Source organism: Paroedura picta, chromosome 2 (genome assembly GCF_049243985.1).
Source record: "Paroedura picta isolate Pp20150507F chromosome 2, Ppicta_v3.0, whole genome shotgun sequence".
In the NCBI taxonomy this organism is placed as follows: domain Eukaryota; kingdom Metazoa; phylum Chordata; class Lepidosauria; order Squamata; family Gekkonidae; genus Paroedura; species Paroedura picta.
The window spans coordinates 28,208,411-28,231,530 of record NC_135370.1 but is presented as its reverse complement, the minus strand read 5'-3'; the positions used below and the strand labels follow the sequence as shown (position 1 = coordinate 28,231,530).

At 54.7% G+C, this 23,120-nt stretch overlaps 1 protein-coding gene across 5 annotated transcripts in view; it reads right to left on the bottom strand.

The window, feature by feature from the left end:
- Nucleotides 1-23,120, bottom strand: part of LOC143829130 (maestro heat-like repeat-containing protein family member 7) — an 80,268-nt gene that overhangs the window by 6,076 nt on the left and 51,072 nt on the right. For all 5 annotated transcript variants that reach the window (XM_077319515.1, XM_077319516.1, XM_077319519.1 and 2 more), the window contains 16 exons: nucleotides 19,778-20,184; nucleotides 19,456-19,547; nucleotides 17,269-17,418; nucleotides 15,631-15,744; nucleotides 15,091-15,170; nucleotides 13,813-13,948; nucleotides 11,880-11,975; nucleotides 10,705-10,809; nucleotides 10,074-10,209; nucleotides 8,386-8,504; nucleotides 6,814-6,963; nucleotides 5,864-6,018; nucleotides 5,371-5,518; nucleotides 3,157-3,335; nucleotides 2,155-2,292; nucleotides 1,605-1,719 (listed from right to left, as the gene is read on the bottom strand). In XM_077319515.1, the coding sequence (XP_077175630.1) occupies nucleotides 1,605-1,719; nucleotides 2,155-2,292; nucleotides 3,157-3,335; nucleotides 5,371-5,518; nucleotides 5,864-6,018; nucleotides 6,814-6,963; nucleotides 8,386-8,504; nucleotides 10,074-10,209; nucleotides 10,705-10,809; nucleotides 11,880-11,975; nucleotides 13,813-13,948; nucleotides 15,091-15,170; nucleotides 15,631-15,744; nucleotides 17,269-17,418; nucleotides 19,456-19,547; nucleotides 19,778-20,184 (2,320 nt within the window). The remainder of the gene's footprint in view (nucleotides 1-1,604; nucleotides 1,720-2,154; nucleotides 2,293-3,156; nucleotides 3,336-5,370; nucleotides 5,519-5,863; nucleotides 6,019-6,813; nucleotides 6,964-8,385; nucleotides 8,505-10,073; nucleotides 10,210-10,704; nucleotides 10,810-11,879; nucleotides 11,976-13,812; nucleotides 13,949-15,090; nucleotides 15,171-15,630; nucleotides 15,745-17,268; nucleotides 17,419-19,455; nucleotides 19,548-19,777; nucleotides 20,185-23,120) is intronic.

Sequence of the window (23,120 nt, the reverse complement as noted above, 5' to 3'; positions counted from 1 at the left end):
CAAACAGGACCACCCCCCTCCTGATGCCCAGGCCACAGAGGAAGATCCGTTCCCCTTTAGGAGGTGGACTCTCTATGGATTACGTGGGCTCCTTGGACTGAGATCACGGCCCCTCCACGATACTGGCTCGGGGCACTTGACCACAGGTCACAACAGGAAAGCACGGCTCATTAAAACAATCCTCCCAATGGTCAAATGCACGGGATTGCGAGGTCACTTAGAAAGCTCACGACAGATGTTGCACTGGGTGTCTGCAGTGCTTGGGGGACGACAATGGCGAGGGGAGAGAAGGCCCAGGAAACAGCCCACAGGGCTTCCAGCTGCCTGCCACGGGGGAGGAAACGGCTGGGGATGGGGGGTGCTTTGGGGGACAAGGCCATGGAGTCTGCCCATCAAAGCTGGGGGAACAGAACTGTGCTGCCTGGAGAGGAGGGGTCTTTCCAGGCCCCCCCCCCCCGTCCGAGGCACTCCAGCCCTTCGAGCAGATCGGCCCCCCGAGCGCTTCGGCCCTTAGAACACATCGGCCCCTAGAGCGTCTTGGTCGTTCCAGTGGTTCATAGAATGCACAGCACACTGTTTTGCAAGAGCCTTTGCGCTGCATAGATGTTTTTAGTTCCTTGGCTTTGTAAAAAAATTGTGCACAATAAAAGTAATATGAAAGTCCTTACACCCTTGAAGGTCCTAACTGTCACCCGTTGGGTTTTTAGGGTTCCACTTCCGGGTCCCCCCCTTTTGGTTTTTGTTCCATGTTGTAAAAAACACATTTTGGGGGAAAGGGGAAGGGAGCAGAGCATGATGGGAGGCTGCCTCCGTGGGACTCTTGAATTCCAGCCTGGGAAAGGAGGGGGAAAAAGCCCAGATGCGGAGAGGCGAGAGTCGACTCTCAGCCTCCCAAGGAAATCCAAGGGGAGGCTCAGACAAGGTAGGCCTCCTCACGTGGAAACCGTCATGGTCCTTGCCCCAGACCTTGGAATGACCTCAGCGACCCCCGAAGTCCTCCACCTCCTTGGGGGGGGGGGGGAGGCGGGAGATCTCCTGCTTTCCCTCCAGGCCACAGAGACCCATTCCCCTGGTGAAATGGGCAGCTCTGGAAGGTCGACGGGGTGGCAGGACACTCTCCCCCCAGCAGCACCCCCCAGCCTCTGCCCCCCGGTCTCCAGGGATCTCTGGGCAATCCTCCCGACAACCCTCACCCTCCCCACCGCCGGGAAGGGAGCTCAAGCAAGCCCGATCCCATCCGATCTCCGGAGACAAGCCAATGCCCTGGCCAGTCTCTGGAGGGGAGGCCTCCAAGGGGTTGGGGGGCAGTTCCTCCCAGGAACATGAGGGGTCAGGATGCAGAGCCAGGAAAGGGCCAACCACCTGCCCACGCCCCTGGCCTGGCTGCCAGACAGCCCCCAGGTCTGCTGGCTACGCCACACACCCCGGATGAGAAACAGCAAGAGAGCCGGGAATGGGACAGAGTCTTGGTGCCCCCAGGGAGAGCTCCTTGTGGTCCTGCCTGGCTGGGAACGGGTTCAAGGAGGTCAAGAGTCCAGTAGGCCACGATCCACGGATTGACCCAGCACAAGTGTCTGCATGTGTCGCGGTCATCCAGGGCTCACCTCGGTGAAAAAAGCCATTCCAACTGTCCTCTCCTTCAGCTCGTGATGGTACAAATATGCGTTGGCCAGTTTGAAGGTCATCACCATGTGCGCTTTGGTGAACTTGAACAGCTCCCTGTGTGGGGAAAACACAAAATCCCCAAAGGGTCAGCGACTCCGAAGGTTCAAAGTCAGGAACGGCTGGGCCCTGCTACCCCTGTGGCGGCTGCAGCGCATGCGGCATCCCCCAATCTGTCTCAGGAGGCTGCAGAGTGAGCCCCACCGAAAGTGCTGTCTTTTAGGAAGCAGCATCTAATGGACAACGGGGATGCCAGACCCCAGGTAGGAGCTGGGGCTCCCCCGTTCCACAGCTCCTCTCCAGGGGACGGAGATCTGTCCCCCTAGAGAAAAGGGCTGCTAGGGAGGGAGGACTCCCTCGCCCTCTCCTCCACTCAGGTCCCCCCTGCCCCCAATCCCACCAATTCTCTGCTCCACCGCCAAAGGCTCTCTAGTGAGGCAGCTGGCTCCTTCTGGCCGGCCGGCCCGTCCCTCTTGGCCTGCCTCTTCTTACCTGACGAGCTCAAAAACCCCTTCGAAGAAAGTACCCGGCTGCTGCAGTTTGTCCCAGGTGCCTTGTATCGTCAGTATGTTGTACACCCTGCAGAAGCCCATGCATGCGATGAGGTTCTTCAGGGCCTGGACGCCAGAGCTGAACGGAGCAAAGGAGAAGGTGTCCCCAGAAGCCGTTTTGCCCAGCCGGACCGCCTCTAAGGACAGGGGTGGCCCCTGCTGGCAGGCGCTCATGGGAACTGTAGTCCAAGTCCATCTGGCCATTTTGTCTATGGCCATCTGGAGAGCCACACTTTGCATGTCTATTGCTTGGGTTTTGCTGCTAGCCTAGCCTTGCCTGGCCTGGCCAAATCAGGGGTATGGCCACTGTGGAGGGCACAGACACACCTCAGAGCCCTCCAAGGGCAAGTGACTGATGGGGACCCCCGGAAGGGGCTTCCAAGACCAATGGAAGGCAGAGGTGGGTGGCCATTGCCTTCCTCTGCAGACCTTTTGTGGTCATCCTTTCTGTTGGCAGAGTTTATAGATGCCCTGGCTGCTGGAAGAATAAATAGCTTATTGAGAAAAGAAGCAGCTTTGTGAAGAAGAGAGGAGAGAGATGGTCCTAACAGTCTAACTGACTAATAGTTTTCTTCCCAAAGCAATTGGGAGCAAGTGTGCTCAAAGGAGCAGGAGCCAATGAGGACACGGGCAGAGTGTTTGGAAAAGACCAGGACATTCCTAAAATACACGTGCTACTTCACTCCTCCGGCGCAGACAGGATCCAGGAGGACAAAGTCTGAATCCCATGTTGTGAAATCTCAGTGGATGTCCATGGGCCCATCGCATGCTCTCCACCTAGCCTACCTCATAGGGTTGTTGTGAGGATAAAATGGAGGAGGGGAAAAGACGTAAGCTGCCATTGTGGGGGGAAGCGAGTAGCTTGTAGCTGAAGGACAGGTGAGATCCGTCCCTGTCTCATGGGAGAGCAGAACCGGGCCCATCTCTGATCTTGGCTTCTTACCTCACTACTCCGGATGGTTCTGAGGCCTCAGAATAATTGGACCTCCTGGATCCTTTCCTGCTCGATCCCAGGGAGTAACTGATTTGAGTCACCAGCGCTATCAGCAGGTGTGGGAATTTTTCCCGGACAACTTCAGCCGCGTTGGGCAGGGTCAGGATCCAGCGCAAGGCATTGGTGGCCTGGGGGGAGGAGAAGGAGGAATGGATTCAATAGAGGCAACCAAGAACCAGAGAACCTGCCAGGCAGCCCCTCCTGCGGACCCTGCGCAGAGACCAGGGGCTGAGTTCCAGACCACAGAGACCAGTTCCCCCGGAGACAAGGGCTACTCTGCAGGTCTGGCATTAGGCACCATCCCTCCACCACAACTACAAGGCAGAAGACTCAGGAGGGGAAAACCTGCGTCTAAAACAGGACAATTTTAGATGCAATCAACAAACTTGCTCTCTTTTTCTGAATTTGGTTTTGGCTGTAGCGACACCCAAAACAATGGTTTCTGCCAAAAAGCTTTCAGCAGCTATGGTCGAAGCAAATTTCTTTTTACAATTTCCAGGAACAAAGGCTTACGGGTAACAATTCTCCTTGGCTGCTGATGTCACCTTCACTTGGGAAGCCTTTATCGATTTTGCAGCATCAATTATTTTTCTGGATGGATGTTTGCCTCTTTTTTCCAGTTAAGAGAACAACGTCCTCTTAGAATTTTGAGAATCTTTAAGAGTTCATTGACTTACAGATAACAGTAAGGGGCTTTATGCACCGGGATCTTTGTAGCAAATTGGTCACTGAATGAAAAATCGCCATTTATAATAGTGGAATTCGTCGTTATGCATACCTGCCTTTGTAGTGGAATCCAGTTGCGTTTTGTAGCGTTTCCCACAGGCTTCAGGTCTCGGCAGAAATCGCTAGAAAGGAAGCGCTATTGCCAAGCTCGTCCCGCCCCTGGCCGTCAAGCAGCCAATGGGCAGCCGTTAGCATGCTCCCAAACAGCCCCTTTCCCTTTAAGAAAGGTTTTTTTTAAAAAAAAACAGACCCATTGCAACGAATCTGTGTAGATTCGTTGCAACGGAGAGACCCATCCAGCTGCCTAGTGTGTTTGAGCTGTCGTTTGATCGTTTGATCGTTGCCACGCTCCCTCCGAGTGAAAAAAAAAATCCCCCCCCCCTCTCACGGGCCCGATTTTCGGCTGAATGAATGTGTAAAAAATAAAGGGAAAATACATCAGCAAACGGGCTTTTCTGTGGTTTGTGCTTAGTGACTAAAGGGGAGGGACTGAAGCCAGGGAAGCCTCTAAACAGAAAGAGGCTCGCTGGTGCGTTTATCCCCGCTCGCTCAGAGAAAAAAAAATGGCGATCGCTTCGCCGGAAGATCAGAGAAGAGAGCCAGGGGGAGGGACTTTGTAGAAACCGCAACAATGTTAACGCACAGGTCTTTTTCGCTAGTGTTGCAGATTGGTTGCAGGAGTGTATCGCTTTCCGGAGGGTGAATCCACTTTTGGGGATTTCCCTGAAAGCGTTACAAGGAAGCGCTTTTTGCAGATTGGTTTCAGGTGTGTGGCAGATTGTCGACGACGTTGTGCAAAACAGCAAATCAGTAGCGTTTTCAATTGGCAACCATTGTGCTATTTTGAAGGCGTGCAAAAAGCCCCTAAGTGTCAAAATGTCTTGTACAAAACGAAATGGACTCTTTAATACTTATGGATTCATATTCATTCAAGTGCGTAGCCGTGTCAGTCTGAAGTAGCACAACAAAAGTTGAGTCCAACAGCACCTTTAAAGGCAGCAAAGATTACAGATAACTTAGCTGAACAAGAATCACAAGCAACAACAATCATAACAACCAGGGAGATGGTATGATGAATGCATTTTTACACTAGAATCATGACTTATAAGCCCCCTGTTACTCGTAAAATACTGCAAAGCGCTTTTCTGCTCAACTGATGGAAGCGGCCTGGCAGAAACGACCGTTTTGCATGTCACCGCAAGGAAAAGGCAATGAAGAAAAAGACGGCAAGCAAGTGGGCTTACGGCTTCTCAAACTGTCCTGTTTTAGACACAGCTTTTCCTGTGGTGTGGGAATTCTGTCCCCCCCTCTGAGATCCCTCCTCCCACCTCCAAAACATTTCCTGCCCAGCCTCCCCGGCCCTGGATGGCCAGGCTCTTCCCAACCCGGAGCTGGCGGCCCAAAGGGACCCAGAGCAGTCCTGGTGGGGCTTTGTACCGCCAGAGGCAGGAGGGACTTGCTGTTGCGCCTCCCAGAGTTTTCCGAGCGGGGGTCTTCGCCCTGCAGGCGTTTCAGCAGCGGCCTCAGGAGCCTGGTGTTGGAATAGGGATCGGAAACCAGGGCTTTCCACACCTCCTTGGCATTGCTGCGGTTTTAAAAACAGAGCAAGAAAGGAAACTCAGGCTTTGGCTCACACTCCCACTGGCGGCCCCAACTGCAGGCCTTCCGTCCCATGGTGAGATCTCTGGGTCAGGGGGGCAGCTGCCGCCAAAGCCCCATCTCCCCACCCACCCTGCCCAGCCGACTGGACCTCCCACGGCCCCTCAGGGAAGCCCCCTCTAGCCCCGCCCGCTTCCCGAAAGCACTTGGCAGGTGTCAGGCCAAAGATCAGGGCGTGGGCACCGCATTGGGGAGCCCTGCTCTGCTGTGTTTCTCCCCAAACATCACCCAAACCTCCCCACAACCCACCCTCAACAGCTGCCCCACTTACCCATCACAGCCCACGGAGACTTCCAGCAGGCAGTCCACCACTCCGCCGACACGCCTGCATGCCAGGGAGCAGATGGCCCTCTTGGCCTCCTGCTTGGTGAAGGCATCCCGGATGTTGGGGAGGCGGCTGTATATCTCCCTGACAGTCAAGGGCAGCTGCAGGACGGAAAGGGGACCATGAAGGCAACAACCTGCCTGCCCTCTCACCCCTGCCTTGCCACCAGCCAGGTTTCAGTTATAGTCGGAAGATCCATTGCTTGGGGGAAGAGAGACCGTCTGGAACCTGCAAAAACCTAGCGGCCCCTTCAAGGACATCTATTCTCCTATTTATGGGTAGGCATTTGTGGACTGTGCTCCCTGAGAGAGCCAGCGTGGCTGAGAGTGGCGGACTGCAATCTGGAGGAGCCTATTAGAATCCACGCCTCCACATGCAGCTATCTGGGGGACCTTGGGCTAGTCCCAGTTCTTTTGGGGCTGTTCTCGCACAGCAGTTTCCCTTAGAGCTCTCTCAGCCCCACCTACCTCTGGGGTGGGGAGAGGGAGGAAAAGGTATTTGTAAGCCACTTTCGGACTCCTTTGAGTAGTGAAAAGCGGGTTTCAGAAATCCAGCTCTTCTTTACTGATACAGCGGTTCTAACGGAGCAGTCATATCGGGGCTCTCTCAGCCTCGCCTCCCTCACAGGGAGTCTGTTGTGGGGAGAGGAAAGGAAAGGCGAGTGGAAGCCGCTTTGAGACCCCTTTGTGTAGAGAAAAGCGGCATATAAGAACCAACTCTTCCTCCTCCTCCTCCTCCTCGATAACTCTCCTTTCTTATTCATAGGGTCTCCAAATTCAGCGCAGGGCAGCTTCCCGGGCTGATATGGGAAGGAGGCAGGACCCCCCCCTTTCTGCCCCCCTGTCCACAACTACCAGACAAGCTCCCCCCCCCCCCAATTTCCTCTTGTTCCTCACATCTTCCACATCCGTCCCGCACTCTTCCAGGAAGGATCTCAGCAGCATTGATGCAGCCTGAGAGATGAGTCTGTCTCCGTGAATCAGGTTGCTGGTGGTTTTGAGAACCAGTTCTGTGAGCTGACCGGGGCTGAGGTGCTCCCCGAAAGCCTGACACAGAGAGAAAGCAGAACGAGGGTTTTCCTTGGACCTGCTGCTCACCCCGGCTGTTCATGGCGACACCGAGCGGGAAGGAGAACTGCAAGAGCAACGAGACCAAGCAGGAGCCCTGCAGCACCCTGAGGGGGAACTAACTTTGGTCCAGCCGTCCTGGACAAGAGAGGATTTTGCCAGAGGCCCACTGGCCTTTGCAGGAGCCACCCACAGATAAAGGGGGGCAGATTCACATAGTGGCCTCTCCAGTATAGCAGCTTCAATATGTGATCTGAATCTGAGATTCGGGTCCAGTAACTGGCTCTCTCTCACATATCCAATAAGCTGTGACTCTTGAAGTCTCCAGGGAAGGCCAGACTGGCTCTCCAGATGTCCATGGACTACAACTCCCATGAACCCCTGCGCGGGAATTTCAGTCCATGGACATCTGGAGAGCCACAGTTTGGCCACGCCATAGACCCAGAAAATCTGGTTCATTCCTAAGGTACTACTGGACTTGAATCGACCTCTTCTACAGCAGAACAACATGGCAACGCTCCTGGAATGATCGGAACAGCCAAATCTGAAGGTTTTTCAGGGCTGTAGCATGGAGGTCCCTAGGAATGAATGACCTCCAAAATTCCTATAGTAATAGTAGGCAGGAGTTCTGGCCCTGCTGGTGGACCTCCCGAAGGCCCCTGGGCTCTGGCCCCTGTGAGACCCCGAGTGTTGGACTGACTCGTCCCCTGGCCTGATCCAACAAGGGCTTCTCTTTTGTTATTCCCGGCCGCGGCTAGCCTGGTCTCATGAGACCTCGGAAACTCAAGAGGGTCTGCCTTGGCTAACACGTGGATGGGAGACCACAAAGAAGAATTCCAGGGTGGCGAAGCAGAGGCGGGGAAACTACCTGTGAATTTTGGGCTCTGGAAATCCTGTGGGGGGCCAAAAGCTGGCTACACAAACTGCACCTTCAAAGAATCCACCTGGACATTCAAACTGCGCATGTCTGGGGGAAGTTCCTCTAGCACTCTCTTCCAGAGATGGACTTTTCCCAGGCATGCTCAGTTTGAATGGCTTCCCATGGGTGTCCTGCTAAAAACGCAGCCCAGAAAGTTTCCAGACCCAAAGGGAAATCTGCCACGTGGCCTTCTGGAGTGTGGTTTTAGGGGGACACCCATGGGAGTCAACTGGAAAGATGGCGGGAGAAGAAAAGGCCTGGGAGGGAGACTATTTTTAGGATGATTCTGTTAGTATTATTAAATGTATAGTCTGCCTTCCTCCTGGGACTCAAGGCGGATGACATGATCATACCCCATAAAAGCCCCGCCCCATTAAAGCCCAAGGTGGCTAAAAAGACCCTCCTACCACCCCACAGTCATCAAACCAAGGGTTCGCCCGAGAGGACAGAGGACTCTGACCTTCGGCGGTCTCGGGAAGTACCTGGGCCACTTTAGAGGCGTCGTTATGAAAGACGGAAGGGCCGGAAATGAAAAGGTCTTCTCGCTCCCATTTCACGATATTCCCCTTCTTGTTCTTGGGTCTCTTGTCCATCTCCTTAACTAATCAGAATGTTTCGGGAGGGAAAAGTCAGCGTTAGTTTCTTCCCCACTTCAGGCAGCCCGCCTGGGCCCCATCTGCACACGCTAGATCAGTGGTCCCCAACCTTTTTATCACCGGGGACCACTCACCGGGGACCACTCAACGCCTTTTACTGAGGCCCGGTGGGGGGGGGGGTAGTTTACTCCTCTACTCTCAACCACTGCCCTAACGCTCTCTGATCGCTATGGTAATGTTTAAACATCCCTTCAAAATAAGATACAGACACGCCACAACAATGAACATAAGGAACATTTTCTTGTCATGGAAATCTTAACACATGACAATGACAAATCAATGGTTACCCTGAGCTTGTTTCTCTGCAACGAGATAGTCCCATCTGGGAGTGATGGGAGACAAGGACACCCGAAGTGTGTTGTAATGTAAAGGGCCGGGGGGGGGGAAGGGTGGGTGGGGGGGAGAAGGTGTCCCTCGGGGCCACCTCCAATTAGTCGAAGGACCACATGTGGTCATCCGCTAGATGATGCGCTTTCAATGCCCTTTCGAAGAATCCAGCTGCAAAAGCGCACTGAAAGTGCATTATCCAGTGTGTGCAGAATGGGCCACTGGTCCCTACTGCCGCTTTTGCATTATATCTTGCCGTTTCCACACTGTGGGTGCCCTGAGGAGGGGGGGGAGACCCTACCTTAGAAAAGTTTAGGAAGCCCTGAAAGGCCAATTTATTTCCTCTGGGAGGGGGCTAATGGGATATAAATAGCAGGTATTTGGGGATTTGGGACTTTACTTGGTTGGGATTCAGTTGTGAAGAACACCCCCGAAGGCAGAGATGGAATTCAGTGAGATCGGAACATGCTGGAAAGGGGGCCAGTGAGAACGGAGGAGTGCAGAGTTCTCCCTTTGGGTCCCAAAAAGGGAGCCAAGCACTCTGGGTGGGAGAGACACTTCAGGGAAGCAGGGTGTGTGAATGAGATCTTGGGGCACTTGGGGACGGGAAGCTAAAGGCGAGCAGACAGGGTGATGCGGCGGTAAAGGAGGCAAAGGCAGCCTTGGGCTGTATGAAAAGAGGCATCCCATCAAAATCGCAAGATGTCCGAGTCCCACCGTACATCCCACATTGATTAGACTGCTCCTGGAATCCCATGTCCAGTTCTGGAGGCCCCACTCCAGAAAGGACGTGGACAAAATGGAGACGGTGAAGAGGAGATGGCCAAGCCCTGTGAGGAAAGGTCTGGGGAAGAGGAGGTGGAGAGGGGACAGGACGGCTCGCTTAAAGTATCTCAAAGGCTGTCATTTGGAGGAGGGCAGGGAACAGTTGATGGCAGAGGATAGGACCCACAGTCATAGATTTAAACTATGGGTAGAAAGGTACAGGCTACAGATCAGGGAATCTTTCTTTACAGTCTGAGTACTTCTACTGAGTACTACTACTGAGTCCTCATTTTAATAGTGCTGCGATCCCCCCCTCCCCCGAGTCTGTCAGGAGAGGACGGAATCAGCAGTTCAACAGTAAACAAATAAATAAAGGTGAGCTTTGAGCTGGTGGTTTTCAGATTTCCCAGCATGCCCCTCACCCATTTGGCTCATGGTCAGGTGGTGGAGGTGGTACATCGCTTGGGCCGCCTGCAGGCCAATCTCCTTCACGCTGTCCATGGTCCGCATGCCCAACACCGCCACCAGCTGGCCAAGCAAGGAAAACTCCTGCGAGACCTGAAAGGGAGAGGGAGGTGGGAAGGGGCCCCCAGGAAGCCTGCCGTGCTTTCCTCCTGCAGGGCCCCAGGCTGCCTCACTGGCCCAGAGAGAAGACTCGCCCCCCCCACTTCCCCCTCGAAGGGGAAACACCCTGGACCCCCACTTCTTCCCCTGCAGCGACCGGCTGCATTTGCACTGGGAGGCATCACTGCTGCAGCAGCCCCTGAAACACTCAACAGCGTTGCTGTCAGGTCAGGAGGTTTCATGAGACGCTGCTTGTTTGTTCAGAGGTCTTGCACAACCAGTGGGGGTCCCTCTAGTCCAGCCTCCTGTCTCACGCGGGGCCGCCAGTTCCTGGGGCAGGCCCGCAACAGAGCCCAGAGGCTGTGGCCTCCACAAGAACATCAGGAGAGCCCTGCTGGAGCTGCTTCGGGGGATCCAACAAGATGCCCGGCATTTCGGTCACGGGATGTGCCCCTTGGGACGGGCTCTTCCGCTCCCAAGGATGCTCACGTCAAAATCGAGGTGTTCGGCGGCAAACTTCAGCACATGGCTGGTGCTCCTCACGGCTCTTTCCCGCTCGTGGGGCATCTCCGATTCCATCCAGCCATTGGTGTGCTGTGAAGAAAGAGCACACTGGAGACAGAGAGCAGAACCAGAACCAGCAAAGTGTCCGTTCCAGGACCACTCCCAGAATGGCCCGTTGGGAAAGGACAAGGTTTGAGCCCAGTGGCACCCTGAAGACGCACAGAGAGAATTCGGGGGGTCTAAAGGGGAAGGATGGCTCCTCGCCAGAGAGCAGAGATGAATTCCCCTGGCAAAAACAATGGGTGTTTGGCGTGGGCTCCATCCACGGCATCGTACCCCTCGGAGGTCCCCGCCCTGCCCAGCTCTCCCCTCCCATGGAGTGGCCTTCCTTTCTCGATGGGCTGGTCCTCTCCCCACTGGAGAGCTGGCTTGTTCCTCGCTGTGGGCAGGCCTTGCTGCGGGGGCCCCTGAGCGCCCTCCCCCCTAGAGAAGGCTTCCTCAGCCCGGGTTTCCTGGAACAGCCCTGGAAGGGTTTTCTGCAGGGGTGGGAGGGGATGGGTCTTGTACACACATTTCCTCCAGTGATATGACCGCAGAGGGTCATGCCAGTCTGCTCCCCCCTCCCAAAACGGCCAGTGATGGGCCCGGAGGGGGCGGGGAGGGGTGGGCCCCCGAGTGGGCGGGTCCACAGCTCTGCTTCCCAACCGTATTCTGCACGATCGCACCCCTCCTGGGGTTTGTCGAAGCCCCAAGGATGTTTCAGGGCTTTGTCCAGGGTTAGAAAGTAGAGAACGGCTGATCTAGAGCTTCTCTCCTGACCTCCAGGGAGCAGAGAACAGCTCACCCCAAGAAAACAGCCACTTTGGGCGGTGGCCTTGATGGATGCTCCTCTCCTTGGGCCCTGCCCAGGGAAATCCCAAGTCGGCCACCTAAGCAGCTCCCTAAAGGCCATGCATGCCTGCTCTATGCCATGGAATAGAGGCTTTAAGCTGGGCCTGCATTGAGCAGGGGGCTGGACTAGACGCTGGTCCGGCCCCTTCCCACTCTACGGTTCGATCCTGGATTAAGCAGGGGCTTGGACTATATGGCCTGGGTGGCCCCTTCCCACTCTAGGATACTATGCTTTTATTAGGCCTTAGAGGAGTTACTAGTGCCCTTACTATCAATATTTCTTGAAGTCCATCCATGTTGGGCACCTCGGACAGGAGGCTGGTGAGCACTGAATTGCACGCGCTCATCGTCTGCTCGTAGAAGTCCTAAAGGGAGAGAAGACAACGCCGTTAGCATGAGCCAAGGCACGGAGAAGGTCAGTCTGCCAGACGTGGCCAGGGCTGGGGAAAGCAGGGCTTCTATTCCAGTGGAATATCCAGACGCGTTTGCAAGCAGGACAGGCCCAAGGGTGAGCCTCCGGGACACAGCTCTCACGTGCCAAAGGGCCGCCATTCCTGAGGCTGCGTTTATAAAAAGCAAACGGGTGGCACTGCAGAAAGAGGAGTGTGGGGAGAACAGGGACCTCAGTGGGGCCCAAGGCCACCCAGTCCCCCCTCCAAAGCCGCCCTTTCCTCCAGGGGCACTGATCTCTGCCGTCTGGAGATGTGGTGCAATTCTGGGGGATCCCCAGGCCCCACTTGGAGGCTGGCATACTCTCTGCTAGCCCTAAAGGGAGAGAGAAAAGGAGAGGGGAGGGGACAATAAAAGGAGAATAACCAGGCAACAATCTGTGGGGTCCAAGAAGATGGCTACGTAGATACCGTTGAGAAACCAGAGAGAAAGACCCTGTTCCTCTTTCCAGAGAGAGGGCAGGGGATGGGTCCACTTTGCCACCCCCTGGGGCCCCGATCCTCGGGGCCTGGTCAGGGGAGAGTTCTTGGCATTGGGAAGAAGGGTGCAGGGACAGATTGGCAGCTTCGACTGAGCCCTTTCCCACCAGTCCCACTGGGCTGAGAATGAGTTCCTGCCAAATGGCCATTGGCCCCAGGTTGCAAAAACAGTCCCCCTTGGGGCCAGCCATTCCAGGGAGAGGGTGGGAGAATCGAGAAACAGCAGCTGGGATGTTTGCTTGGGGGAGGTGTGAAATTCGAGGAGGGGAACAATGATGTCCAAAAGAACAAGCAGCTTTCAAAGGGGAGGAGATCAATTCATGGAGGAGAAGTCTGTCAATGGCTGCGAGCTATTGTGACTAAAGGGATCCTCCCCATTCAGGGGCACTAATCCTCTGAATCCCAGGGTCAGGAGGCAAACTCAGGCGCAGGCCTGGTCCTTGCCGCTGGCCCTCCCCCCGGAAGAGCTGGTGGGCCGCTGGGTGAGCCAGGATGCTGGACTGGATGGGCCACTGGCCTGATCCAGGAGGGCTCTGCTCATGTTTTCACGAGTCAGCAGCTAAAAGAGTAGAAAGAAGATGCAGCAGGACAGGAGAAAGTTGAGGGACAAAATCCAGGATAATGTGGTGACCCTCTGCTGATGGTTGCCAACTCCAGAGGGGGAAAGTCCTGGGGATCCCCTTCCAAAACCTCACCCCCACCCCCCCAGGCTCCACCTCCAAACCTATACAAAATTCCCAATCCATAAATTGGCAACGCTGGATTTGACTGTGACTCTCTCTTCTGCAATACTGAGGCCGTTTTGCCAGCAACAAAGTCTCAGATCCAGATGTTCGACTGCAGGCCGACGCGGCCCCCCTATCAAGCAGGGCTCCTCGCCCTTCCTAAGCCCGTGGGCACCTCTGGAATCCTTCCCCAAGAGCATGGGCTCAGCCACAGCATGGCTGCCTCAGGGGGCGGAGCCAGGCACAAAAAGGCAGGGAATGAGGTTAGGCATCTCTAAGAAGAAGCCAACCAGCATCTTGGGCTGAGGGGGAGGTTGCTGCTGAAGCGACTTTTTAAGAAGTCTGCACAACCTACCAAATTCCCAGGGGGAAAAACCACGCTGGGGGGCCGTGCTCTGAAACCACAGGCATGGGTCAGGCGATCCCTTGTGTCCAATTGCAAGGAGATGAGTCCCATCCCACCTGCCTTGTCTCTGAATCTGAACTTAGTTCCTGGCCAAGACACCATGTTTTTCAGTTTTGACCCCTGGACAGGGAGGGGGAGGCACCTGAGTTTGCGTTGGGTACGTAGAGCTGCCTGCTTTCAGCTTGGTCATTTTGAGAGCTGGTAAAGAATACACCTTCTTGATGGTCTTGCTCACTAAGTTGGATCTGACCTCACAGTCCAGCACAGGCTTCAGGAGACTGCAAATAAAACAGACAGTGGTGGAGGTGGGGGTGGAGAAACATTAGGACCCCACCACCCCGCCAAGGATGCACACACCTTCCCCCTACAGTCGATTCAACAGGATCAGCTCTGAATGTTTTATTCTCAAACAGCAGAGCAGATGCCAAGTCTGAGGGGTCCCAGTTAAAGACAAGAAGAAGAAGTAGAGATGATTTTAAATATCCACGACCCCAAGGAGTCCCGAAGTGGGACCCTTCCCTTCCTCTCCCACAACAGACACCCTGGGAGGTTGGTGAGGCTGAGAGTCCTCTGACAGGACTGCTCTGCGGAAACAGCCCTAAGAGAACTGTGTTGGAATGGCAATCAGCAAGTAATTTGGGGAAGTCAGCCCTGTGGGGATGTTGTTCAGCAGTGTAAGCAGCTCACTAGTGACATCTAATGAACACTGTGAGGTTGCAGGGAATTCTGAGCCATGTGCTCTGTTTAATCTGAGCTACCCCACCCACTTCCTCCTTTTTGAGGAAGAGAAGGTCAGCGTGCTTTGCAGAAGCAAGCAAGGAGCATCCATGAAGGATCTGCTGATGTGAGGCAGCCATAGAGGCAACTACTGTTTGCAACTACTCTGAAGAAGAAGAAGAAGACGGGAATGTTTGAATCCCCAAAACCACCACTGAGAGGGGATTGGTGGCTTACAATGATTGACAACCTGAGGAGCAGGAAGAAACCTGCAGGTTGGACACACTTCCGGCTTCTCCGCCACCTTGTTGGGAAGGGAAAAGCCATGATGAGATGGCAGAATAATGCGGGAGGGGTCTCCCATCAGCAAGCGGTCAAGTGTGCGGTTTACAATCGCACTTTTACAAGCAGGAGGTGGCACGAATTGTCCCCCTCTATGCAGAAATGGTCATGGTTTGGGTCTTGCTTCTGCCCGCCAGCCTCGGAGGGCACCTGATACTTCTCACTTGGGTGGACAAGGGCTGCCATCACAGGAAGTGTCTGGCTTGAAGCTCTTCTGCCCTCAAACTACATCCTTTCCTTAGTCTCCTTTGGGTTGTTCCTCCCCCCTTCTCTTCACAATGGATGCCTGGCATTTCTCCGGCTGCAAGGCACCAGGAGCCTGGCCAGGAGAGCTAAGGAGGAGGAAACCTTGGGTACATACGTAAGGGAGCCAATGGTGGTCAGAGCAAGGTGGAGGATCGGGAAGCACACTGACTCCTGGGGCTCTTCTTCGATCATTTCCTGCAGTGGAAAAACACACAGACAGAGGGTCACTTCCAAGTGATGCTTTTAGGCAGGGGTGGCCCAACTGTGGCTCTCCAGATGTCCATGGACTACAATTCTGGAAAGGTTCCCTCAGAGGATGCCAGACAAAGCCTGGGATTCCGCTCCAGTCCCTCCACTCCCCAGATCCTGCCCTCCGCAGGCCCCATTCCCATTTCTCCACACAGAGGTGGCAGCCCTGGCCAGACGACGGCCGCCCCTTTCCGCAGGGGACTCCACTTGGGGACTCCACAGGGGACTCCACTTGAGTCGCTACGATGCAGAGAAGTCTGTGAGGGTCCGGGCCAGTGGAACGGAGGTCCCAGGAGCCTCCACTGGCAGCCTCGGGACCCCAAGGCCGCACCCCAAGCACGTCCCAAGCTTGAGACTCGCTCCCCCAGAAGCCCCCTCCCTGCTTTCCCCCTCCACTTTGACTTACTATTATGCATTGGAGCAATTCAGATTTGTGGGGGCAATCTTGCCTCCGGCTCCCCTGGAGGGCTCTGCTGATCAGGTTGATAGATTTTAGGAATGCTGTTTTAAGTGGTTGATTCTGGACGGAGGAGAAAGAAGCAGGGTGCAGAGAGGTTAGACCACCTTCCAGGAGTGGGTGCTGGGGGGAGGCGCCCAGCTGGAGGGAGACGGGAATCCCAGCGTCCTTCACGCAGGCAATCCCAGGAGCTGGCTGGGACGTTCCCCTCTTTTTTACAATTGAGAAACCCCTGAAACATTCTTTAGGCTTCAAGAAACTCCCAAATTTATTTATTTTTTTTGTGGGGGGGGGGGGTTGGCATGACCATTTCTGGTCGTATCACCTGATAAAAGTTTAACAACTGAAAAAATAGATATACAAAATGAACCCCCAGCAATTTGGGAAACCCTTCCAGGACCACCAGGAAAGTCTTCACCAGGGGAACGACCCAGAGTTTATACGGAGACCAATCTCAGCTAGAATGGCCAGACCCTCCAGTGGAAGGGGGGTCCCTCGCCACCAGGCCCCACTGGCCAACACCAATGATCTGACTAGGAGGGGGACCTTACCCAGAAAAGACTGGGGTCCGGTCAATATTGCAGCAGTGCATCTATGTCACTACCCAAAGAGACCTCATCCCGTTGGGGACGGCACATCCGGTGTGACCCGGAAGTGACGCCATGAGGTCAGTGGTGGTGAGGTGACACTCTGGCTTTCGGACGAAAGCTTTAGGGTAGAAGTCAAATGGACCACACAGTCTTTGCCCAAAGACCAGAGCGTTGCCCTGCCATCGCTGCAGGACTCTTCCGGGTCACCTCGGAAGGGATGGAGGGACGTCATGGCAATGTGGGCGGAGCTTCCCTAGGATGGAGGCGGGAATATCAGCCGGATGTTGGGAGGAGCTTCTGAGCAACGCAGGCTGCTCATGGGGAATTCGCTTCTCCAGACGTGTGGGCTCTCCCTCCTGGGAGGGAAACGGAAGCAGATTACCGGATTATCGCTCGGGGATCCTGTAGGTCATCCTGCATACTGCAGGGGGGTGGACTGGGTGGTCTTTAGGCCCCCTTCCAGGTATATCATTCCACAGTTTCTTTTTCCCATGGAGTCAGAAACAATTATGGGGCCACCTTTGCGTGTGTGTTTGGGGAAATAATACACCCACAAGGCCCATTATTTTTGCACCCGAATTCTTAGCAACGCAGCATGATGTGAAAGGGTTAAGGTAGGGTTGCCAGCTCCAGGTTGAGAAATTCCTGGAGATTTGGGGGGCGGAGTCTGGGGAGGGGCCAGAATGTTGCAGGGGAGGGGCCAGAATGTCACTGAATCTGCCTTTTGAAGCAGCCATTTTCTCCAGGGGATTCAAGAGATTCGGGAAGGAGAAGTATATCAGTGGCCAGTAACCCTGGTGACTGGGGGAACCTCCACAGTCAGAAGCAGTCAATCTCTGGAGCACAGAGTGAGGAGGTCACAAGAGGGGAAGGTCTTGGCCTCTCTGCCTTGTGGTTGGCCCTCCAGAAGAACCGGCTGCCCTCTGGGTATGACCGGATGCTGGACTAGAGGACCCCTGGCCAGATCCAGCTGGGCTCTCCGGATGTTTCCCAGTACCTTGTAGCCCGCACGGAACTGCCTCAGCAGCTCCGAGATGAGGAACTCGATCAGCAGGAGCAGGTCTTCTGTATTGGCCCCAGCGGCCGCATGCCCGTAGCACTCGATCCATGCGATGCAATCCTGAATGGGAACCCGGCCCTGCAGATCCTGGAGGTGAAGGGGAAGAAAGGGAAACCATTCAGCCGTATATCGAGCACAGCACAGTTCGAATCAGCCTCTGGACACCCTCAGCTCCTGAGAGTGTTCAGGAGAAAGGCAAGAAGATGAAAATGTCAAGGAAAGGCCTTAAAAGAGCCAGATTTCTGCCTGGTGGAAAGCACAGCCAACCCAGGGCCAGGGTCTGCCAAGGCAAGAGGGGGAGAGAGGTGGCTGACCATTGCTGGCCTATGTCTAGCGGCCCTGAATGTCCGTGGAGGTCGCCCACCCAAGGACTCACCAAGGCCAGCCCGGCTTAGCTGTTGAGATCTGAGCAGACGGACCTAGCCAGGTGACCCTGTTGAGACACAACTAATTGGCTCAGTGGACTTCGTGTTCCTTTGGGCTCTTTTAGCCTCATGTCCCTCACAGGGTGTCTCTTGTGGGGAGAGGAAAGGGAAGGCGACTGGAAGCCGCTTTGAGACTCCTTCAGGCAGAGAAAAGCGGCATAGAAGAACCAACTCTTCTTCTTCTTAAGTAATCTCAGGGCTCTCTCAGCCTCCCCTCCCTCACAGGGTGTCTGTTGTGGGGAGAGGAAAGGGAAGGCGACTGGAAGCCGCTTTGAGACTCCTTCGGGTAGAGAAAAGCAGCATATGAGAACCAACTCTTCTTCTTCTTCAGTAATATCAGGGCTCTCTCAGCCTCCCCTCCCTCACAGGGTGTCTGTTGTGGGGAGAGGAAAGGGAAGGCGACTGGAAGCCGCTTTGAGACTCCTTCGGGTAGAGAAAAGCGGCACAGAAGAACCAACTCTTCTTCTTCTTAAGTAATCTCAGGGCTCTCTCAGCCTCCCCTCCCTCACAGGGTGTCTGTTGTGGGTAGAGGAAAGGGAAGGTGACTGTTAGCCGCTTTGAGCCTCCTTCGGGTAGAGAAAAGCGGCATAGAAGAACCAACTCTTCTTCTTCTTCTTAAGTAATCTCAGGGCTCTCTCAGCCTCCCCTCCCTCACAGGGTGTCTGTTGTGGGGAGAGGAAAGGGAAGGTGACTGTTAGCCGCTTTGAGCCTCCTTCGGGTAGAGAAAAGCGGCATAGAAGAACCAACTCTTCTTCTTCTTCTTAAGGAATCTCAGGGCTCTCTCAGCCTCCCCTCCCTCACAGGGTGTCTGTTGTGGGGAGAGGAAAGGGAAGGTGACTGTTAGCCGCTTTGAGCCTCCTTCGGGTAGAGAAAAGCGGCATAGAAGAACCAACTCTTCTTCTTCTTCAGTAATCTCAGGGCTCTCTCAGCCTCCCCTCCCTCACAGGGTGTCTGTTGTGGGGAGAGGAAAGGGAAGGCGACTGGAAGCCGCTTTGAGACTCCTTCGGGTAGAGAAAAGCGGCATAGAAGAACCAACTCTTTTATCCACATATTAAGCTTAAAGATGTAGAAAAACAGGAGACGGGGACCATATTTTTTTATACAATGCTGCCCACTGAGAAATATCTTCAGCCTAGGGTTCTTTTGGGGCTCCAGCTGAATTCAGAATAGATTCAGCTGGGGAAAGGCTTTTGTTTTTTGGGGCTCTTCCCTCCATGAAGAAGAAGAGTTGGTTCTTATATGCTGCTTTTCTCTCCGCAAAGGAGTGTCAGAGCAGCTTCCAACCTCTTTCCCCTCTTCTCCCCAAAACAGGCACCCTGTGAGGGAGGTGGGGCTGAGAGAGCTCTGGGAGAGACTGATCGGTGAGAACAGCACTATCAGAGCTGCAACTAGTCCAAGGTCACTCAGCTCAGTCCCAGCTCTCCCGATTAGAAGCCGCTGGTCTTACGCGCTCCACCAAGCTGGCTCCCCCACTCCAGCCAGCCGCATGATCCCTCTTCCCCGCGGAACCTTTTTCTTTGCCGCTCTTCCCTTTCCCCGTTTCTCTTCGCTCTGGCTGGACGTGTGTCACAGTTCTCTATTTGGGGGCTTTAATGCCTAAGGCTCGAACTTGGCAGCACTTAGGGAGGCCGAGCGGTGGGGGGTCAGCTCCGGCAAGCGAGACAAATCAACGGAGAAAGAAATGGTTCTGCAACTGTACCTCCAATGTCTTCTTCTCCAGAGTAAGAGACCTCCTGGCTTGCATCTGATTCCCATCGTCTCTGAGCACCATCAGGATTTCTCTCAGGGGGCCTGTGAGGGAAGGGAGGCCGAGAGAGCGCTTTGAGGCGACTAGCCCGAGGTCACCCAGCTGGCTGCATGTGGAGGAGGAGGGGGAGCGGGGGATCAAACCCGCTTCTCCAGATGACAGGCCGCTGCCCTTGACCGCACCACCACGCTGGCTCTCGGCAGCCTCTGCCCAAGCATGCAACTGCCCTGAGACAAGCCCAGACCAGCTGGCGACTCCTGGGCCCGGCCGGTACCTGGCAGCGCTGCAGAGATTCCCAGAGCTTGCGAGGCTCTCCTGCTCCCTGCGGTGGCGGTGGTGCTGTTCCTGACGGCCGTCACAGGCAGCTTTGGCCATGGGGTGGCCTCCTTGGTCGTATCTGCCTGGCTTGTCCCAGCGGTGGTTTTGGGCAGTCGGCGCTGCGGCAGGAGGGGCAGCATGAGAGGAGGCGTCGGTGTCGGCTTCTGGTCCTCGGAGGACGCTGCCGGCTTGGTCAGAGGCGGGAGGTGCTCGGCATTCCTCCGGCCAGCTGGCTCTTGAGATCTGGCTTGGTGAGGGAGGCTTCGGCTTTGCCGATGGTCGGTTTTCTCACCCGAGGTGTTTGCATCGTTCTCAAGGCTCCTCCTTTTGAGCAGTTTGTCCTTTCTAGACACGGAACTCATCCTGCAATGGAGACATTTAGGGACTTTTTCCAAACTAACCAAACACAGTCAAGGAGACAGGGGAGTTTACTCCATCCTCGTTTCCCTCTCTTGATTGGCCTGCTGCTTTAGGATTTTGCCTCCGTTCGGCATGTTTGCTCCCCCTAGAGGCTGATTCAATCTTACATCAGTTTATGCCTGGCATACTGTGAGTTCCCCTGAGCTGTAGGAAGGGGCAGCACATAAAAGGGATTATTATGAGCGATGTGGAACATCTAATGGAAAGGGAAGTCTAGGGACATGACGTCCATAGTCCTGCCCCCGGGGACCTCGGCAGTAGAAGGACCGCGGCAGTGGCGCCTGAACACTGAGGTGCACTCATTGCTCTGGGGTCGTGGCTGCCGCTGCCAGTCCTCTGAGGCTGCTCCCACCCTGTGGAGAGTGGGGGAAGCCTCAGGAGACTGGCGGGGGTGGGGCCAGCCCAACACGGCACGTCAGCAGGTAAAGAGAGGGGGTGGGGTGGGGGGAGGGGGCAGGGGACAGGGATTCTTGTCCTTAATGTGGAAATTCTACAGAAGGGGCGAGAATAATTGTCTGTGGATTTAAAATAATAATAATAATAATAATAATAATAATAATAATAATAATAATAATAATAATAATAATAATAATAATAATAATAATAATAATAATAATAATAATAGAAGGAGAAGAAGAGTTGCTTTTTATTCCCCACGTTTCTCTCCCCAATGGAGTCTCAAAGCAGCTCATAGTTGCCTTCTCTTCCCCTGTGGGTGAGGTGATGCTGAGAGAGCTCTGAGAGAAGTGCTTTGTGAGAACTGACTAATCAGGACTGTGACTAGCTCATCCAGCTAGCTGCATGCAGAGGAGCAGGGAGTCACGCCTGGCTCTCCAGATTAGAAGCCACGGCTTTGAACCACACCACCAAGCTGGCTCTTAACAAGAACACCAAGAAGAAGAATATTGCCCTTCAGATTTTTATGCTGGACCTAAAGGAATGTAAGATCAAATCAACCAGGAACAGGAGAAAGAAATCTGCAGAACAGGAAATAAAGATTCCTTGCCAAGAGGTGTAGAGGCCGAAGTCTGTAGACCTGACTTGTTGTCTCGAGAGGCCTGCTGCCTCCCTGGTGCAAGCTTTAAGGATGGGACGGAACGGCTGGACAGGCTCCTCAAGCCCACTGATCATTACCCCTTCCTTCTTATCCATGGAGGAACAAGTAATACTGCCCAGCAGAGCATGGAACCTATTAAGAAAGACTCTGTGGATCTGGGGGGAAGGGAAAGGGCCTGGGAGCACAGGTTGTGTTTTCATCAGTCCTTCCTGTAAGTGGCAAAAGACTACCCCCTCCCCGGGCCTCAGTAAAATTGTCAAGCATTGACCGGTCCCCGAGGATAAAAAGTTTGGGGACTACTGAGTTAAAACACTCACCTTTTATTTCAGCTCGAAAGCTAATGCCCTCCCCTTGCCACGGGCTGTGGGAAAACTCATGAGATCACACCATTATTTGTGGCATCATCAGGTGGAGGTGATGTCAGGAGGGACGGGAGGGGCTGTGGCTCACGGGCACCTCCCCCTCCCCCCTTGCAAGCTCCGCTGTGAAATCTGTGGGTTCAAAGACCAGGCCCTGAGAGTTCCCTTCAGCTCTTTATTGGGACCCCTCCTGATCCTACAGAGAACTCAAACTGAACGGGAGGATCCCTCCCACAGCTCTCCTGCCCGCCAGTGAGGGGCATGGGCACAGCAGGGGCAGGGAGCAGGATCTGGCCGTGGGGGTGGGAAAGACTCCTGACTGAGAACCCAGAGAGCGGCGGCCAGTCTGAGGAGACAAGACCCCCTGGAAGAGCCGAGGGTCTGGCTCGGCCCCAGGCAGCTTCGTCCGGTCTCCCCCTCCCCAAAATACCACCCTTCCCGCTCCTCCGCCCCCAAATCCAGGAATATCCTAACATGCTGTTTATTTATTTATTCTTTGATTTATATACCACCGCTCTCTTAGGCTTTTGGGTGTTTATAATAACACAGTAAAACCACACTACCGTTAAAATCCCCAATTCATTATGCTTTAGGATGCTTTGGGCTGATCCCGCGCTGAGCAGGGGGTTGGACTAGATGGCCTCCATGGCCCCCTCCCACTCTAGGATTCTAGGATTCTAAAAAACGGCTCCCGTCTCCTCCCCCCCCCCCGCCCAGCTAGCATTCCGGAGCCCTTTCCTTAGGAGCGAGGGTCCTGATCTCGCCGGCTCTAGGGGACCCCCTGATGATCATTCCGGGACCTCAACCCGGCCTCAACCATATGCCTGGAGGAAGAGCTCCGTCTTGCAGGACCTGCGGAAGGCTGATAACTGCGGCAGGGCCCTTAGCTCTTCCGGGAACTCGTTCCACCAGGCCGGGGCCGGGGCCGAAAAAGCCCTGGCCCTGGTTGAGGCCAGGTTCATGTCTCCGGTGAATGTCCCTGGGACCACCAGCAGATTCATACACTCAGAGCGGGCAAAGTAAAGAGAAGCATCACGGTGTGGCAGTCAAAGAGCGGCAACCTCTAATCTGGAGAACTGGATTTCATTCCCCTCTCTTCCACATGCAGCTGGTCACAGTTCCCTCTGAGCTGTTCACCCAGAGTGGTTCTCTCCTAGATCTCTCAGCCCCTTTCAATGCACAGGGTTTGTGCTGAGGGGAGAGGAAGGGAAAGGTGCTAGTAAGCCGCTTTGAGACTCCTTCAGACAGTGAAAAACGGGGTGTAGAAAAAACAACTCTTTTCTATGGCGGTTTTGACAGTAACTGTTCATGTCCAGGCAAGAGAGGGACCCACAAGGAAGGGGAAATCTCGTTTCCTCCCCTGCTGTTCCCACCCACCCATTCCCTCTCCTCCTGCCCTCTCCTTTCCACCATTTCCAACCTCCTTCTTGTTCCCCCCAGGGTTATCAGCTCTGGGGGCAGGA